The sequence below is a fragment of the Lytechinus variegatus genome, chromosome 11 (assembly GCF_018143015.1).
Source record: "Lytechinus variegatus isolate NC3 chromosome 11, Lvar_3.0, whole genome shotgun sequence".
NCBI lineage: Eukaryota > Metazoa > Echinodermata > Echinoidea > Temnopleuroida > Toxopneustidae > Lytechinus > Lytechinus variegatus.
Genome location: NC_054750.1, coordinates 12,050,424 through 12,069,843, shown reverse-complemented (window position 1 = coordinate 12,069,843; position 19,420 = coordinate 12,050,424). Strand labels below are relative to the sequence as shown.

Here is a 19,420-nt window from a genome sequence, read left to right as displayed (position 1 = left end):
TTGAGGTCGGTGGAGTGAACTCCCTCTTTAAGTAAAGGAAGGGGAGAAAACAGAAATGTAGTACATTTAAATGTTAGTGGCAGCTTTCTTTGCATTACGTAAGAGTTTGTCAGCACAAGGTTGGCAAACACTCGATATTTCATCGAAAGTGGGAAGGTTTGTTGTGCTATATAGGGGATGAGAGACTCTGTTTGCCTACACGATTAACATCCAGGTATTGAACAAACACTAACATTAACTTGAATACGTGGGACTGGTCATCTGAATGAAAAAGAAGAAAGAGTAAAAAGAACGTTATTTGTAGACTCAAGCTTGTTGTTATCAAGAAAGATTTTTTTTACATAGCTTTATCCTGGTATGTGATAAGGGCCTACAAGAGGGTATGCAGTTTCTCCACTGGAATTAAAAAGCTATATGGTACGTTGTGAAAATTAATATTTCCAATATTCATTATGAATTTGAACACCAAAGGTTGTAGTGTAAAATGCTAGTACTTGGCAGGACAATTTTATTTTTTTAGATATATCCAGATTTCTTCTTTTTTTAAAGACGTTTTTAAGATTATTGTTTAAAATTCGTATTTTTTCATTTTATTTCCATATAAGAATACAAAATCCTCTACAACAGCATAACTGAAAATATAAAATGCAAATTAATATATTGCTTCATCGAGAAAATTTTGAATTGCATAATGACAACATATCTGTAGGAATGGGGGGGTCAACTGAACAGCATTGCTTGTAGGATGTGACCCCCCCCCCCCCCCGTTGCCATTAAAGGGGAATTTCATCCTGACAAAAAGTTTATTGTAAAAATAGCAGAAAAATTAATGAAAAATATTGCCGAAGGTTTGAGAAAAATTCATCAAATAATTAAAAAGTTATTAGAATTTCAATTATTTGATTTGTGACGTCATATGCGAGCAGCATTCCTACATAGCGAATGGTAAAAAATCAATGAAATGTCATTTTCTCAGAAAATTGAAAATGGTTTTCACTGTAACTTTTGTATATCAATAGACAAATCGTTTCACACCCGATCATGAAAAGAAAACAAAATTAAGTCATCAGGAACCATACAAAATTTGAAATGTATGCATTTTATATTACATAACACTGGGACAGCTGCTCGTTTATGACGTCACAAATCCAAAATTTTTAACTCTAATAACTTTCTTACTCTTTAACGGATTTTCCTCAAACCTTCACCAATATTTTTTACTATTTTTTCTGCTATTTTTACAAGAAAGTTTTCTTCAGGGTGAACTTCCCCTTTAATCTGCAAAACTTTCAACAAGCCCACCGCGAGATGGCGCTAGTAGACTATTACTTTTACAGCCAATTGATTTGGCTATGTTGCTGGTATAAAAGAGAAGAAGTGTGAAGAGGGATTAAAAAGAAGAAGAAGGAAGATGAACCACCAACAATAGAAAGGAGAGGAGGGTAAAGAAAACAATCAGGAGGTATACGAAATACAGGAATGAGAGGGGGGGAAAGAAAATCGGGGAGAACAGGGATATTGGATGTGCTCCAAAATCAACAGAAATTCAGGTAAAACATGCTGAAAGTACGAGTGGTGACCAGTTGTCGATGCAAAGTCAGATTCTCAATTATTTATTTAATATCCATCAGCTAAACGTTAAGTCCATTTTTTCTCCTGACTGCTGTTCTTATCACATTTCTATAAACAAGCATCTTAGTGCAAAGTTTATGATTTGTCTATTTAAGATGTACATTCCCGTCATGCCCGTGCACTATTTAACACAGGAAGGAATTGAACTTAATTTTCGACCTTCAGTTCAGATCATCTTGAAGATAGCACGTCGTATAATACGAATAACAATAATAACAATATGTCCATTTATATAGCGCAGTTACTTTGTGCATATATACTCAACTGCGCTTTGACACTTGGTATCACAATTACCCTGGCTGTAGCTTAGCCGCCATATTAATAGGCGCTAACACGGCTAAATCGTTCAAGGATTAAATCCTACCGGTTAACCATTCACCTCACCTGGGTCGGGTGCAGCAGAATGTGGATAAATAATTTTTGTCGAAGGAAATTACGCCATGGATGGGATTCGAACCCACGACCCTCTGTTTCAAAGTCAGGAGACTAATTCACTGGGCCACAACGCTCCACGTGTATAAGAAACTATATCAATAAGTAACAAAGGTAAAATGATTCTAAGGAAATTTCATACAAATAAACTAAAAATGGCAATACTTATAAAATGATGATTATTGTTCCTTTCTTCCTTCTTATTTAAGACCTTCATAAGTAAATCTTGCAAATTCTATTGGCCCGACCGAGAACAGTTACTGAACATGCTGAAATTCATGTTAAATGACCACATCTTCCAACTTGTAATAGCTGTTTTGGGGTTTCTTCCCAATTAACCCCTCTCCATCCAATTCCTACCCCTTGTTACATTGTTGGCCTTTTAAAAGTACAAGTCTTCTTTAAAATCTAAAAAGTGAACTGTCGTACAGATGGAGGCCCCCCAAACAAAAAAGATCATGACCAAATATAAAACAGGAAAAAAAGAAAAAACGAAGAAAGAAAGGGTCAATTATGATATGATTTCATTGTTTTTTTAATGTCAAAAACTTTAACACAAAATTATATATCAGTATCTACAATTTTTAAGATACTTCACTCGCTTCATACTCTCGCAGCTCTCAATTTGCCACCAGTACGCCAAATATGGCCCCTCCAAAATATTGACTCATTACGCCACCTGAGAGGTGTATATAACACGTTTAACAGAAAAGTGTTATACCCCTGCAGTACTTAATAAACTATATTATGTGTCTATAAACAAAGACAAATAAACTGGACCAGATATTGGTAATGATCGTGGATTTCGGATTTTGAGAAATCATTCATTGTAGTCGCTCTCAATAAACACCTGCTTCCTTGGAGCAAATATTTATAGAATCGGATATCCGGACCTATTCCACTTAGTGAGTTTTCTTCCTCCAACGTCATAGCCCTGAGAAGCGGGGGATGCTGGGAGTGGGGTTTTAGCACCCCCAAAATTTTCCTATGGGGCAGGCGTACCTAGGATTTTCCACAGGGGGGACAAAACCGTCCGCCAAAAAAAATGAGAAGCAAAAAAAAAGGGTCTTCAATCACAAATAAAGGATATTGTACCAGAAAAAAAAATTACAAGCAAAAAAAAAATAATAATAAAAGTCTTCAAGCTCGTCGGGGGGGGCAAAAATATGTTTCATGCTCGTCAGGGGGGGGCAGGGATACGTCCTTTGCAAGGGTTGTGACTCGTCAGGGGGGCAGACTGCCCCCCCCCCCCCGTCCGTAGGTACGCTAGTGCTATGGGGTGTTGAGTGTGTTATTCTTCAAAGACACAACCCCTTACAATTCCGGTAGCATTTGCCCACACATAAAACAAACGGTCCTTCTCAGGTGAACGGGACACAGTACACGCTCGTGAGGGGGCATTTTTCTTGCGTAAAAGTGGCATTTTTTTAGTGCTTCAAAAGGTGGGGAACTGTGCTCCCTGGTCCCAATGATCGCCGTCCCTGAGTGGATGACATCATCCACTCTCTCATTTTATGGATACCAACATCTATACATTGAAGATGGATAATTAATAAGCAGTTTTGATCTCCTTAACTCCAACAATACTGGGGGATGATTCTACACCCTACCCCCCCCCCCCCTCAGACACTTTATTGATAACTCTGTAATGTGAAGAGCTGGCACCACGCCGTGCTGTGACGATACATTTTTTATGTCTTGTGCAACTCTTGAGACTACTAGAGGATCCAGGGGGGGGGGCAAAGCTGGCCCGTGCCCCCTCTTTTGAGAGGCACAATAGAAATTTGTAATGTAAAATTGCTGTTAAAACAGAAGTGTGCCCCCCCCCCTTCTGAAAGACCCTTATTTGCTTGTCAGTTTTGTTCATGGACGAAATATCCTAATTTTTTTGCTAGAAACCTTTTTTTTTTGCGTGTCAATTTTTTTTTTCGCTGAAAAATCCTGAGTCCGCCCATGCTTGAGAGCAACTCCATTAATAAACATTCCCATGCCTATTTTGTTGATGATATTTCATACATAGAGTTTCTTACATTTTAGTTTTTTCCCTGAATTTAAGAGAGACATGCGTCCCCAGTTGTACTTTACCAAATGTTTTTTCCCCTTCTTCCTAGCGAACTCAAGTAAACTCTACTCGCCTTTCCGAAAAGGCCGGATAGGGCCTATTCGGTTCAATTCGATCACTATTTGATTTTGACCAGCATAAAAATTATGAACAGGGAAATATTGAAGTGAACGGAAACCACAGAATATTTATAAAGAAAATGTGAAAGATCAGGTATGTATGAAAATAAGAAGGTGGAATGATTTGTTGTGTATGCAAGGCCTAAGAGAAGTCAAAGATATTATTATGGTATTCAAATTCCAGTTTACAACATTGTGAATGAACATCAAGGTGGCATGGTTTGTTCTAAACCAAAGCAGAATTTAATGTCAGGAAGAACACCATTAGTTGCAAAAATCTGATAGTTCTTCAATTTCTAAAATACATGCAGGGTTTTTTACAATTTTGCGAGAAAGGTCAGTGATGAATTTGGTGTATAATCACCTGACTTCTATTTGACTTGTGTTATCGCCTCTTTGTTTGATAGGCACAATAATACATGTTTCTTAATATATTTTCAGTACATATCCAGTAGAAAATGAGCAAGTGGTGATAAATTTGCTGGATTATATTTTAAGCAATATTTGAACGAATTCGTCAATATCCTTACATCCTTTCCTTTTCGTTGCTAGGTTACTAACAGTTTCAAAGAAATTATTAAATGGACACTCCTTGGTGTTATCTATTTATTATTTTTTTTATTTATTGGTAATTATGCACATAAAAATTGACCAGCAGCACAAGCTGAAAGGGTCAATTTACAAAAATCATGAAGTACAATATACAGATATAACAAAGCAAATGCATAAAAACATAATTACAGTACTCTACGTCAAAACTTATCTCCAACTAAAAGATGTATCTCATAAATAGAAGTCTGAGAAAGAGAGAAATAAGCAAAGGGGAAGAGGGAAAGAGAAGAAGAAGAAGAAGAGAGAGAGAGAAATGAGAGTATAATGGAAAGAAAGAGAGGGGGTATGTCCTCCAAATAGTAAAGAGAAAATTGATTGAGGTATAGAGAGAAAAAAAACAGAAAGTGGTGGAGAAGAGGAGGGTGAAATGGAGAACATAGAAGTCAAAATACTGTAAATTATGATTGACAGTACATAAAGATATGAATCCTATATGAGATACAAAATGATTTATATAAAATGATTTATATATAAAAAGTATAGATTCAACATAAGTTATATCCAAACCGCAAACACCATGGTTAATTTGTAACGCCTTAAAGGATGCTGACTTCTAAAATCATGCACCTACCGGTGATGTTATCAAATTTTTCGTGGACGAAATTCCCTTAATATTAGGTTGAAATCTTTTTTTTTGCTTATCAAATTTTTCCTCGGGAAAATGTGCCCCCCCCCTTTCGAAAAATCCTGGATCCGCCCATGGAAATTGTGGTGTTACTTTATCATCGAAATGAACTTTTATACACCGACATAGCATCTACATCTATAGTCTTTCGTAGAACTGCACCTGTAAATTAACAAAAGATCTTGATCAAATAATAAACCGCCATTATCACTTCAGTAAAACCATGGCACTAGGTAGCGGGGTGCTGGGGTTGTTGAAGCAACATCAAGAGTTTGCAAGGGGTTCTGCATAATTATGTTTTTTTTTTACCATAGGCAGTATCCCTGGAAATCAGGTTAACAAGTTAAAATCAGTACGGGAAAATAAATTGAACTGAATTAAATTGATAACCTTTTTCATTTTTTATCGTATATGATATTAGTTCATAGTCGAACACTGTCAACAAAAATTCTTGTAAATATTTTTTAATATTATTCGCTGGCTTGTTTATTATCTTTTACCCAAAATTTAATGGCTCACTGAATGCTCTACATTATCCATATCTGGTTTAAAATACAACCAGATGATAACCATGATACCTGCTTTAATCAATCCGGATATCCGATTTGATAAACATTTGCTTTCAGGAGACTTGTGTTTATTGAAAACGACTACTAAGAATGGTTTCTGGAAATCCTAAAGTCAGGGTCAGTGCCAATTTCTGGTCCAATTAATCTCTGTCATTGTTCAGAACCAAAGGTTCCAATATTTCGGTTTCCAAATTCATTATAAATGGGTGTTTTAATGTGCCGAGGATCACAATTTGTGATTCGTCCAAGAACTCGTGTCTACAAGAAACGTTTAGTAAAGGATTAATGTATGTTCTTTGTGATGGAGCTTTATAGGAGTACGTTCCTTCTAGCATGTCTAGCCGCATCGGCTATCATCCTGCTTGTCTGTCCCACCGGGGCGCTGGCCGGATGTTGTTGCCCGACTTTTTGGACTGCCTTCGATCATCATTGTTATAGGCAAGTTCTACCCCCCCCCCCTCATCCCTCTCTCCCTCTCTTCTATTTCTTTTTATTCTCCTCTCCAAATCTCAAATCCATCTTACTCCCTCTCTCTAAATTCCTTAAATTGAAATAGATTGCCATCAGGGACCGACCCAAAATTGGATTTACGTTTTCAATCTAATAGATTTTATTAAGAAATCGATCTTATTCGATTGAAACTTTCGATCCGATCTTAGATTGATTTTTATCTACAGAGAGAGCATCTCTCTTTCATTGGTCATTCATCATTTCTATAGACAAAATTGTTGCATATATATATATATATATATATATATATACCAATGTATCAATATTCGCTGGGCTGGGGCAGTCTGTCAAATTTGGGGAAGAGCACGGACTCAAGGACAAGGTTAGGGGTTTGTCGAACCAGGGCGAGCCCCTTAACTTAAACGGTCTTTTTAGACAGTGGATGTCGAGAGGAATGGATACTTGAACTGTGTTTCATTATGTCTTTACAGGAGCCTATAAGTGCCAAACAAGGTCCCGTATAACAGGCCTATAGCGATTGATCGTATGAAATTTCAAACATTACATTTTTTCTAAATGTTCTATATATGTATATATATATATATATATATGTATATATCTATATATGTTCGATGATAAAAATATGCCCTCGTATCACGATTAGTTTAATAATAATCAATTCATACTGTCCTTAATTAGTCGACTTTTCGCGTTTGAACAACTCGTCATCTTGTTGTCATGTAAAACACAAGTAGACTTGATGGCCCGAATTCACAAAGGTGGTTTCGTTTGAAACCATGGCTCTTAGAAACCGTGGGTTTTAGAAACCATGGTTTTTGAAAAACCATGGTTTCTAAAATTTGGTATTCACAAACGATGGTTTCTAAAACTCACGGTTTAAAACCACCTAAAACAGTTGACTCAAAATCATGCCGAAAACCCACGGTTGAAACCATGGTTTCTGCAGAAACCATGAACCTTTGTGAATTCGGGCCGATAAGTTCCAACAACTCTTCATCTTGTCTTCTTGTCCCAAACAAGTCGGCTGTCCAAATTATAACAATTCATCATCATGTCTTCTAATTTCAAAAGTGATGTTAATTTACAAGTCGACTTAAAGAGTTTCAACAACTCTTTTTCTCGTCATTTGACCCTTCTTTCATCTTCCTATCTCTTCATCTGGTTGGCACTTATAATTTTTCCGAAAGAATAGTAAGGAAAATTAAGTTGGATTTTATCCAACAATTCGTCATCTTCTCTTCATTTCACAAACAAGTCGACTTGCCAAGTTTCGACAACTTGTCATCCTGTATTCTCGTCTCAAAGAAATCGACTTGCTGGGTTCAAACAACTGGTCTTAATCTTGTCTATATTAATCCGTCTTCTCGTCTTTCATATCTCGTCATCTGGTTGGCACCTATAAGCTTCCGTGACTCCGTCGGACCATGGACCCTATGGTCGGACGATGATATCAAGGGATCGAAGCACAAAGCTTAGCAAGCACCGTAAAACATTTTTTACGATTGATTCCATTGATTACTATGTGCAATCAATCGATTAATCGCTGACCTTTGTGTTACGGAACCCAAATGACGAGATCTCACCCCTCACCAGCCTTGATCTCGTCATTCGTCTTCACACTGAAATTTCTCGTCATGGTTTGCAGAGATTCTTATTTAAAATTAACTGTATATCGTCATCATGTAAACGATTGCACTGCAAAACGCCGGTGTTAATTGAACACCAGCCTGGTATCGGTTCGCACCAGAGAGGTGTTGAAACAACACTGGTTTGGCGTTAAGCTAGCCCCAAATTGACATTTTAAGCGACACCAAATAAGTGTTAAACCAATATCGGTTTGATTCTTAACTGGTGTTGACCGATAAAGATACCGGGCTGGTGTTAAATTAACACCGGTGTTTTCTAGTGTGATGCTTTTATGTGTCGTATACATGGTTACGTTTTTTTTTTAATAAATAGGGCTATATATATTTTTTTACAGGATTCAATAGTCAAGGCAATCCTTTGCACACACTAGAATAATTACTTGTGAACTGTTTCTCATTGTGTATAGGTTCTTTAGCCAAAATTCGACTTGGAACGAAGCTGAGCGGTTTTGCCAGTCTTACACCGTACCTTCTCTCAGTGGCGAGGCAACAAGTCCGGACACAATGGCTCACTTGGTGTCGATTCATTCTCAGCCCGAACAAAACTTCATCAATATTCTCTACGAATCCTCTCGGAGGAAGTCGAGTGATTCTTTGGTAAGTTTCATCACAATAGGAACTTTATATTATGTTACGAGGCGAGAAACTCCCCGAGAAAGCTAAATGTATAATAGGATTCAAAGGCGAAAAAATTACCAACCAAATCGATTTTTTTTCCACGCATGCGTCAACGATACTTTTCCCCCTTTTCTGTATTTTCATGGCGCATAGTCCAACCCGAGACCCGTAACATGAAGCTTATAGATATCTATAGAGTTTTACGATTTATCATAAACAATAATGAGTGCAATTATTCTTATAAATCAACCAGATGGTTAATCGCTAAGCTCAATCCTACGGGGCCCAGATCTAAAAAAAAATGACAAGTGACAAAGAAAAAGGTCTCATGCCGATGAAGGTGATTTTGGTCAAATTTCTACATACCCGGGGCCCGGGGCCCGTTTCATAAAGAGGTATAACTACTATGGTAACTTTGCCATTATGACAACTACCATGGCAACAGGGTTCAGCAGCCAATCAAAATCAAGGTTTCCGTGGTAGTTGCCATAATGGCAAAGTTACAACAGTGGTAACTCTTCCTGAAACGGGTCCCAGATTTTCCAGAGGGTGCACTGTAAAAACTGTGGTGTTAAAACTGACACCAGTTGGTGTCTATAGAGGACCACACCATGGGGTGTTAAAATTACACCCTAGAGGTTGAACATAACACCAAAGAGTGTAAATGTAACACCCAAAGGTGTTGTAATACTATTAATAACACATGTAGGGGTTAAACTAACACTGTCAATTTGACATGGGAGTAAAATAATTGGTGTGGTCCTCTATGTACACCAGTTAACACCAGAGTTTTTGCTATGTGCTGCCTATGGTGTACAACATACGCAGCACACAATAATAATATGGGGGCGCTTCAGCACCCCCCCACTTCCCAGGCTATTGCTTGGGCCGAAAATCATGAATTCGATCCCGCTATAACGAGGTACTCGAGGTACTAACGAGGTACTAACCCTTCTTGCTTACAGGATCTTCATGGTGGTCTCTGGCTCGGTCTTCACGATCGGTTAATGGAAGGTGATTTCGTGTGGTCAGACGGAACCCCTATGGACTTTCATGCCTGGGCACCAGGACAACCCGACTCCAGCACAAGGGATTCCAACTGTGGTGTCGTGCGATCAAGTACGCACACCGGGCTCTGGCGCGATGGGCCGTGTATCCAACCACCGACAGGAATAATCCATTACTTCATCTGTAAACTACCGATGTGGTAGAAGAATTACGTTCACCACAAACTCTGGACGGAATTGATTATCACAGTTACATCTCCTGTAAAATCAATGATGGACCTAATTCACTCTTATTTGGTTGCAGAATGTCGTTGGAGCGTTTTGATAGGGGATGGACGGGGAATAAAACATATAAAGACCTATAGTTGCCGACATTATGCCCGGGGGCACTTCCATTCACGAGTGGATACTATGCGCGACCATGGGGTCTCGAAAAGCACCCTAAACACGTAATTTCCATATTCTGAAAATGCACCCCTTAACAAGTTCCCGGGGGGGGGGGGCCACTTACATTGCCGAGTGGATACCATGCGCGACCAAAAAAACACGTAAAAAGGATGTCTTTTTCACGATAGGGCACGTTACGTACGTAACGTGATAAGGGTGTCAAAAACACGAAAATAATGAAAAAAGGGTATCTATTTCGCTAGGAAAATTACGTGTTTAGGGTCGAATTTGCGGGGATGATAAAACAAAATTAAAATGTTTTAAAAAGGATGTCCTTTTTGCCCCAAAACTTCGTGTTTAGAGTCCGATTTGCGCGAGGTGTAGAAGGTGGGGTCGGACACTAAACCAAATAAGGTTAAGCCGACGACCGAAGGACCCGTATCAATAAAACATTCCTGTACTTGTTTAGGGGTTCATTTCAGGGAATATTTGCCAAGAGTATCGTTTTGTTTCCAATACTTGTTAAGGGTAGGGTTTCACACGCTAATACTTGTTAAGGGTTGCATTTTCAGAATATGGAAATTACGTGTTTAGGGTGCTTTTCGAGACCCCATGGTCGCGCATGGTATCCACTCGTGAATGGAAGTGCCCCCCCCCCCCCGGGAACAAGTATTGGCGTGTGAAACCCTACCCTTAACAAGTATTGGAAACAAAACGATACTCTTGGCAAATATTCCCTGAAATGAACCCCTGAACAAGTACAGGAATGTTTTATTGTTACGGGTCCTTCGGTCGTCGGCTTTACCTTATTTGGTTTAGTATACGACCCCACCTTCTACACCTCGCGCAAATCGGACTCTAAACACGAAGTTTTGGGGCAAAAAGGACATCCTTTTTAAAACATTTTAATTTTGTTTTATCATCCCCGCAAATTCGACCCTAAACACGTAATTTTCCTAGCGAAATAGATACCCTTTTTTCATTATTTTCGTGTTTTTTACACCCTTATCACGTTACGTACGTAACGTGCCCTATCGTGAAAAAGACATCCTTTTTACGTGTTTTTTGGGTCGCGCATGGTATCCACTCGCCAATGTAAGTGCCCCCCCCCCCCCCGGGACATCATGGTTCCGTAATATTTTGGCATACCATTACCTCCGAGTGTGCACACGCAATAAATTGATTTTGAAAAAAAAATCCCCCGGCCAGTGGATCACCGTGACAGTTACAAAATTGTGACTCCTTTTTCCCCTGACGTACGTGTTTGATAAGTATTAAATATCCCCAGACTAAACTGCTTAGTTTTGTACAAGCAAGACCAGAAACATATTTTATAAATATTATTATCTATCAGGCGTATCACGTCACAAGCCCCTGCTTTCTGGGTTTAGCGCCTTCTTCCGGAAATATTTTTTGTACTTTATCATCATGGCCGTATGCAGCGGGGGTAGTTCCCCTCCCCCCCCCCCCCCGAAATTTTGAAAACTCACTTTATTAACTGATAATTTCCACAAAATTCACCAAAAATCTGCATGAAATTCTTTAATTTCACTTTAAAAAAAAAGCACCCCCATGACAAGCTCGGTCATTTCACTCCCCTCCGGTTTTTTTTTTTAGTTTACGTGTCCTGCCCCCCCCCCCTCCCAGCAAAAAAATCTGATTACGGCCATGTATATTATTTGTTTGTATATTTCACATGAAAAATGAATTAAATGTCAATTGGAAGAAAAATGAAATGTTTCTTTGCATTAAATTGGGAGGCTGCGCTCTACAAGCTCCGCTTTAAGCAGCAGACGCCTCCATTCCCAACCTCTTTATAATGATTTTAATTATAGTCATTGTACATAGAAATTTGCTTTTGTGTTTTCTTGTTTTCTTGTTTTAAATTGCATAATCAAAATGTACAAAACAAATGCTAATGTTGGATTGGAAATAAACGAAATGAAATGAAATAAATTGAATCCAAATTGTTTGAAAAACGTGTTTTTCTATAAATTACAGAACTATCAGATATTTACAAGTAATAGTATACTCCCTGGCGTTCAGTTTTGCTTTGGTAAAGAATATATCAAGTTGCATACCATATTGATGTTTATTCATACAGTTTCACACAAAAAAACACCGACAAGTGCCCTGGTAACACATTTTAACAGGGGGTGCTGGTTTGAATTTGACAAGCAAAAAAGGGGCTCGATAGAAAATAAGGCTGATTTTATTTAATTTCTGCTTAAATTTTAGCATAGGCCTACATACCAGATTTCCAGGGGTGCTGCCTATAAATGAAGCACCCCCAAGCTAAATCTTGGGGTTGCTTCAGGACCCTCCTCACCTTGCTTCCCATGCAGTGCCTGCCACTGACATGATATGTATTTTCTTAGTATTTTCCAAGGCCTGAATTCCACACAAATAAATCGTTAAATACTTCCTTCTTTTCAGTAAATACTGTTACTTTTCAAACATTTTTTGTTTATATTTACTAAGAATCATTATTTCACATTCCTTTGCACTTTCTCTGGTTTCCGTTTACTCCCAAATATGTACTTGTTATTCCAATACATAATTTTATGCTTGCCAAAGTAATTCAAACTAAACGGAATAGGCCTATCCGGTAAGTAAGTAAAGTTTACTTGAGTTCGCCAGGATGAAAAAGAAGTTCGTATGGCAAATTACAAACGGGGGACAAATGCCCCTCTTCATTTTTAGAAGAACTAAAACTCTAGAAACTAAAGTCGAAAAGATATTGAAATATTGTATGATTAAGACAATGAAATACAAAATAAAATGTGAGTGAGTGATATCACCAAATCTCTCATTTTTCATGAGAAGAAATTTTGTTGCTTATATAACTTTTTGTATTTCATATTGTATTAACTTTCGTATTTTACATCCAAATTTGATGAACTTTTCAGTAAATGTGCTTGTTGGATTCATTTTCTTTTTTTAAATCAACATTTTGATATAGGGTGGGATTGGCCTTTAAGAACTACCCCTCTAAAGCAACAACAACAGATTTTAGATCTTCGTGCAGCCCCGTCAAATAGAGCAATATTTGTGTCAATCGCCCCCCCCCCCCACCATGAATACCCATCGACACCAATTACCACCACCGATTTTAACTCTACCATTGAATCGTAATGTGCTTAACTGAAGCATTTCGGAGGAAGAGAAGTCAAGAATTGGAACACGTATATACGCATATCCGATTTTATTAATATTTGCTCCGAGAGGGCAGGTGTTTCATTGAAAATGACTTTCAAATGTTCCAAGAATGATTTCTTGGAATCATGAGAGTAGTAACCATCAAAAACCCCTGACAATAAAGTCTATGGGAGAGAGTTATTATAAATTTAGCTAAAAATTCGATTCGAATTCAGAAGCTGATGGGTTTCGGCAAAACATAAATCGTTGTAAAGGATTTGATACCAGCGGAAAACTGTGAGTGTCACATGCATATTTGAACAGTTTATATGTACGGTGATTGTGTAAAGGGGTATTCCGGGCTAAAAAAATAATTATCTCATTAAATAGAGTAAAAGTTCTCAGAGGAAAAGTCCGAAAATTTCATCATAATCTGATGATAAACAACAAAGTTATTAAATTCTAAAATTAAGTAATACTTGGTGAAAACATATGCACTCCGTTATGAATATTTATTAGGTGGGCTGATGATGTCATTTCCCCACTTTCCTTTTTCTTTATGTTATTACATGAAATCGTTTTTTTTTTTCATGCATGTTTGTATGGTATGCCTCACTTTTTATGCATCAAATCAGTTGTCAGCCTATTTTTTTTTCATTCTCGGTTGGCAAAAGTTGAAAAAAATTTATCATTTCATATGATAGAATCAAAAGAGTAAGCGGAGACATGACATCATCAGCTTGCTTAGTGAATATTCGTGAATACATGCATAGAACTGCATGTTTCACCGAAATAATGCAAAGATTTAAAATGTTATAACTTTGCTATTCTTTGTCCGATTTTGATGAAATTTTCAGTATTTTGTTTTGCTTGATTTTTCTTTATCTGCTCATTCCATTCTCTTATCAGCCAGCAGTGTACCCCTTTAATGTTTGGGATATAATTGTAACGTATACCGAATCGGTAGGATTTTATTGTATAAAACAATAGAATATTCAACATTATTCTGACTTCATTATATAAGAAAGCATCTTCGCTGTGTGATTTTTCCCTTTTTAATCAAATATACTTTGAGAGCTTGTAACAATTGCAATTCCATATGTTCATGAGGGAATTAAACCCTGTTTCACATTGTAAAGCGGAAAGATAAGAAATCTCGTATTAAATGTAATAAACTACAAACTAAATAGTGAGTGTATGGAGCCATCAGTTTCTTCGTTTGAATACAGACTAGTGTGTGCTGATAAATGTTTTGTGAAAATAAGCAAAACGTAAAATATCACTTCTTTTTCCACAATCCTATTTTCCTGAAATTTTTCATCTTTATCATTATTTGATTTTTCAGTCTTTACCCAAATTTCTTTTTTTTTGGGGGGGGGGCTGGGGTAGACTTTCTTTTAATGAAGGTTTTCTGACTTTTGTTCTTTCTTTGGAACCAGACACAGTGCATCGTCTGTTGGTTATAATGGCGCTTCGCAGTAGGACCCTTGTGTTCCTAGCAGCATCGGCTATCACCCTCCTTGCCTGTCCCACCGGGGCGCTGGCCGGATGCTGTTGCCCTACATTTTGGACTGCCTTCGATCATCATTGTTACAGGCAAGTTATATTCATCTCCTTCATTCTCTCCCCCACTCACTTTCTCCATTGTTTTTTCTCTCGTTCTCTCTCCACTCCTTCTTTTCCCCCTTCCCATCGCTCCCTCCTCCTCCTCTCTCTCTCCCTCTCTCTCTCTGGAAAAGAGAAGTCGAGTATCTCATCAAGGGCCTGCAGGAAAGACTTACTTGCAACAATCAAATTCAACTCGAAAAAAAAAGAAACTTGATTGTGTATGCGACAAATACGTTTGATTTTTGTTGTTGTATTTGAGCGCAACTCTTCGTTAAATAGGTCTTAGTCGACTTGATGAGGACGAATTAAAAAGATAACAAGATCTAGTATATCGTAAAGTCGACTTGAAGAGAAAATAAGATCTAGTATCTCATCAAGTCAACTTGATGGGATTGATGTGAAAAGAAGACAAGATCCAGTAGCCTTCATCCAGTATGAGATACTAGATCTTGACTTCTTGCAGCCTTGTCCTCATCAAGTCTACATGAGGAAATACTAGATCTTGTCTACTCGCCACCTCGTCCTCATCAAGTCGACTTGATGAGATACTAGATCTTGTCTTCTCGCCACCTCGTCTTCATCAAGTCGCCTTGATCCACCTCATCCCCATCGAGTCGACTTGACGAGATAATAGATCTTTTCTTCTTGCCATCTCATCCTCATCAAGTCGTCTTGAAGATATATTAGATTTGCATTGCCGTCACCTCGTCCTCATCAAGTCGACTTGATGAGATACTAGATCTTGTCTTCTCACCACCTCGTCTTCATCAAGTCGCCTTGATCCACCTCATCCCCATCGAGTCGACTTGACGAGATAATAGATCTTGTCTACTCGCCACCTCGTCCTCATCAAGTCGACTTGATGAGATACTAGATCTTGTCTTCTCGCCACCTCGTCTTCATCAAGTCGCCTTGATCCACCTCATCCCCATCGAGTCGACTTGACGAGATAATAGATCTTTTCTTCTTTCCATCTCATCCTCATCAAGTCGTCTTGAAGATATATTAGATTTGCATTATCGTCACCTCGTCCTCATCAAGTCGACTTGATGAGATACTAGATCTTGTCTTCTCGCCACCTCGTCCTCATCAAGTCACCATGATCCACCTCATCCCCATCGAGTCGACTTGACGAGATAATAGATCTTTTCTTCTTGCCATCTTATCCTCATCAAGTCGTCTTGAAGATATATTAGATTTGCATTGCCGTCACCTCGTCCTCATCAAGTCGACTTGATGAGATACTAGATCTTGTCTTCTCGCCACCTCGTCTTCATCAAGTCGCCTTGATCCACCTCATCCCCATCGAGTCGACTTGACGAGATAATAGATCTTTTCTTCTTTCCATCTCATCCTCATCAAGTCGTCTTGAAGATATATTAGATTTGCATTATCGCCACCTCGTCTTCATCAAGTCGCCTTGATCCACCTCATCCCCATCGAGTCGACTTGACGAGATAATAGATCTTTTCTTCTTTCCATCTCATCCTCATCAAGTCGTCTTGAAGATATATTAGATTTGCATTATCGTCACCTCGTCCTCATCAAGTCGACTTGATGAGATACTAGATCTTGTCTTCTCGCCACCTCGTCTTCATCAAGTCGCCTTGATCCACCTCATCCCCATCGAGTCGACTTGACGAGATAATAGATCTTTTCTTCTTTCCATCTCATCCTCATCAAGTCGTCTTGAAGATATATTACATTTGCATTGCCGTCACCTCGTCCTCATCAAGTCGACTTGATGAGATACTAGATCTTGTCTTCTCACCACCTCGTCTTCATCAAGTCGCCTTGATGAGATAATAGATCTTGTCTTCTCGCCACCTCGTCTTCATCAAGTCACCTTGATCCACCTCATCCCCATCGAGTCGACTTGACGAGATAATAGATCTTTTCTTCTTTCCATCTCATCCTCATCAAGTCGTCTTGAAGATATATTAGATTTGCATTATCGCCACCTCGTCTTCATCAAGTCGCCTTGATCCACCTCATCCCCATCGAGTCGACTTGACGAGATAATAGATCTTTTCTTCTTTCCATCTCATCCTCATCAAGTCGTCTTGAAGATATATTAGATTTGCATTGCCGTCACCTCGTCCTCATCAAGTCGACTTGATGAGATACTAGATCTTGTCTTCTCACCACCTCGTCTTCATCAAGTCGCCTTGATGAGATAATAGATCTTGTCTTCTCGCCACCTCGTCTTCATCAAGTCACCTTGATCCACCTCATCCCCATCGAGTCGACTTGACGAGATAATAGATCTTTTCTTCTTGCCATCTTATCCTCATCAAGTCGTCTTGAAGATATATTAGATTTGCATTGCCGTCACCTCGTCCTCATCAAGTCGACTTGATGAGATACTAGATCTTGTCTTCTCGCCACCTCGTCTTCATCAAGTCGCCTTGATGAGATACTAGATCTTGTCTTCTCGCCACCTCGTCTTCATCAAGTCGCCTTGATGAGATAATAGATCTTGTCTTCTCGCCACCTCACCCCCATCGAGTCGACTTGACAAGATAATAGATCTTTTCTTCTTGCCATCTCATCCTCATCAAGTCGTCTTGAAGATATATTAGATTTGCATTGTCGTCACCTCGTCCTCATCAAGTCAACTTGATGAGATACTGGATCTTTTCTTCTCGTCACTTCGTCCTCACCAAGTCGTCTTGATCAGACAAACTAATTGATGAAGACGAGTCGACTTGATGAAGACAAGGGGGCGAGAAGACAAGATCTAGTATTTCGTCAAGTCGGCCTGGTGAGGACGAGGTGGCGAGAAGACAAGATCTAGTATCTCGTCCAAGTCGGCTTGATGAGGACGAGGTGATGAGAAGACAAGATCTAGTATCTCATCAAGTCGAACTGGTGAGGATGAGGTGATGAGAAGACAAGATCTAGTATCTCATCAAGTCGACCTGGTGAGGATGAAGTGACGAGAAGACAAGATCTATTATCTCATCAAGTCGACATGGTGAGGATGAGGTGACGAGAAGACAAGAGCTTGTATCTCATCGAGTCGACTTGGTGAGGACGAGGTGACGAGAAGACAAGATCTATTATCTCATCAAGTCGACTTGATGAGGACGAGGTGACGAGAAGGCAAGATCTACTATCTCATCAATTTGATCTGGTGAGGATGAGGTGACGAGAAGACAAGATCTATTATCTCATCAAGTAGACTTTATAAGATCGAGACCATGAGAGGACGTGATCTAGTATCTGGTCAAGTCGTATTGACGGACAGGGAGGAGAGGATCTATCATCCTCACATCCGGTTTCTTAATTGACTTATTAATATGCCATCTTCTCTTACGAATACACTTTTTGACTTTCACTTCCAGGACCAAGTTAGCCCTATGCCCACACTGGAGTAATTCTTTGTTAACTGTTTCTCATTGTGTAGGTTGTTTAGCCAGAATTTGACTTGGAACGAAGCTGAGCGGTTTTGCCAGTCTTACACCGTACCTTCTCTCAGTGGCGAGGCAACAAGTCCGGACACAATGGCTCACTTAGTGTCGATACATTCACAGGCAGAACAAAACTTCATCAATATTCTCTACGAATCCTCGCGACGGAAATCGAGTGACACTATTGTAAGTTTTCATCCATAATTTTTTTTCTAAGGATATATAATCTCAAGTTTATCCAACGGGCGCGTACTAGGGTGGACCCCGGATCTCAGATGGGGAGGGGTGCCGAAAAGTTGTTTTAGAAGATAAGAGTTGGAATTTTATTATTGTCTGAGACACGTCCCTTCTATCTCCACTTCCCTGCAGCAACTGGGTAGGAGGCAGAAAGTCTGCTTATCGACCGTGGATTAATGTGCTTATACTTCCCCTTCTTGTTTTTTTAGGATATACGAGGTGGACTTTGGTTTGGACTGCACGATCAGTTCATGGAAGGTGATTTTAAGTGGTCAGATGGATCGCCTTTCGATTACAATGCCTGGGCACCAGGACAACCCGACTTCCACACAAGGGATGAAAACTGCGGTGTCATCCGATCTGACTTCAACTCCGGGCTATGGCGAGATGGGCCGTGTGTCCAGTCACCGTCGATGACGATTCATTACTTCATATGTAAACTACCGATGTGGTAGAATAATGAGGATGATAATAATAATAACAATAATGATAATAATACTAATGATGCTTATTATAATAATAATGATAATAATGATGTATCACATAATGATTATAACGTCTGTGTTTCCAAAGGACTTGGATATTATTGCCCCAGTTTTAGCTTAGCAGCCGTAATAAGCATTTTCCCATTTACCTCACCTGGGTCGAGTACAGCACAGTGTTGATAAATTACTTGCTGAAGGAAGCTACGCCATGTCTAAGATTTGAACCCACGACCCTCTGTTTCAAAGTCCGGATACTAATCCACTGGGCCACAACGCTCCTCACAAGAAAAAAAATCACCAGAAATGAGACTAAAACTCGTAATCAATTTCTAATTAAAACAATTACAAGGCCGTTTTAA

At 39.0% G+C, this 19,420-nt stretch overlaps 2 protein-coding genes across 3 annotated transcripts; both read left to right on the top strand.

Moving 5' to 3' along the window:
- The first annotated feature begins 333 nt into the window (after window positions 1-333).
- Window positions 334-10,250, top strand: LOC121424396 (echinoidin-like). 2 transcript variants are annotated; one of them, XM_041620064.1, is made up of 3 exons: window positions 6,260-6,489; window positions 8,576-8,765; window positions 9,752-10,250. In XM_041620064.1, exons 1-3 carry the CDS (start codon window positions 6,341-6,343, stop codon window positions 9,995-9,997), a joined length of 585 nt encoding a protein of 194 aa, XP_041475998.1. In that variant the 5' UTR covers window positions 6,260-6,340; the 3' UTR covers window positions 9,998-10,250. The 2 variants fall into 2 exon arrangements, 1 of the variants encoding a protein (XP_041475998.1); XR_005971367.1 differs by lacking the exons at window positions 6,260-6,489; window positions 9,752-10,250 and adding an exon at window positions 334-417 and having other exon boundaries at window positions 8,576-8,659.
- Window positions 10,251-11,861: 1,611 nt separating this feature from the next.
- Window positions 11,862-19,071, top strand: LOC121424398 (echinoidin-like). Its single transcript, XM_041620065.1, has 3 exons — window positions 11,862-14,914; window positions 18,336-18,525; window positions 18,786-19,071. Exons 1-3 carry the CDS (start codon window positions 14,784-14,786, stop codon window positions 19,029-19,031), a joined length of 567 nt encoding a protein of 188 aa, XP_041475999.1. The 5' UTR covers window positions 11,862-14,783; the 3' UTR covers window positions 19,032-19,071.
- The last annotated feature ends 349 nt before the right edge of the window (window positions 19,072-19,420 follow it).

Bases quoted from the DNA above. Each gene is read 5' to 3' on its own strand.
- LOC121424398 (XM_041620065.1), top strand. From the start codon at position 14,784: ATGGCGCTTCGCAGTAGGACCCTTGTGTTCCTAGCAGCATCGGCTATC. The intron at 14,915-18,335 runs GCAAGTTATATT...CTCATTGTGTAG, and splicing joins TTCGATCATCATTGTTACAG to GTTGTTTAGCCAGAATTTGA. The intron at 18,526-18,785 runs GTAAGTTTTCAT...TTGTTTTTTTAG, and splicing joins GGAAATCGAGTGACACTATT to GATATACGAGGTGGACTTTG.
- LOC121424396 (XM_041620064.1), top strand. From the start codon at position 6,341: ATGTTCTTTGTGATGGAGCTTTATAGGAGTACGTTCCTTCTAGCATGT. The intron at 6,490-8,575 runs GCAAGTTCTACC...CATTGTGTATAG, and splicing joins TTCGATCATCATTGTTATAG to GTTCTTTAGCCAAAATTCGA. The intron at 8,766-9,751 runs GTAAGTTTCATC...TCTTGCTTACAG, and splicing joins GGAAGTCGAGTGATTCTTTG to GATCTTCATGGTGGTCTCTG.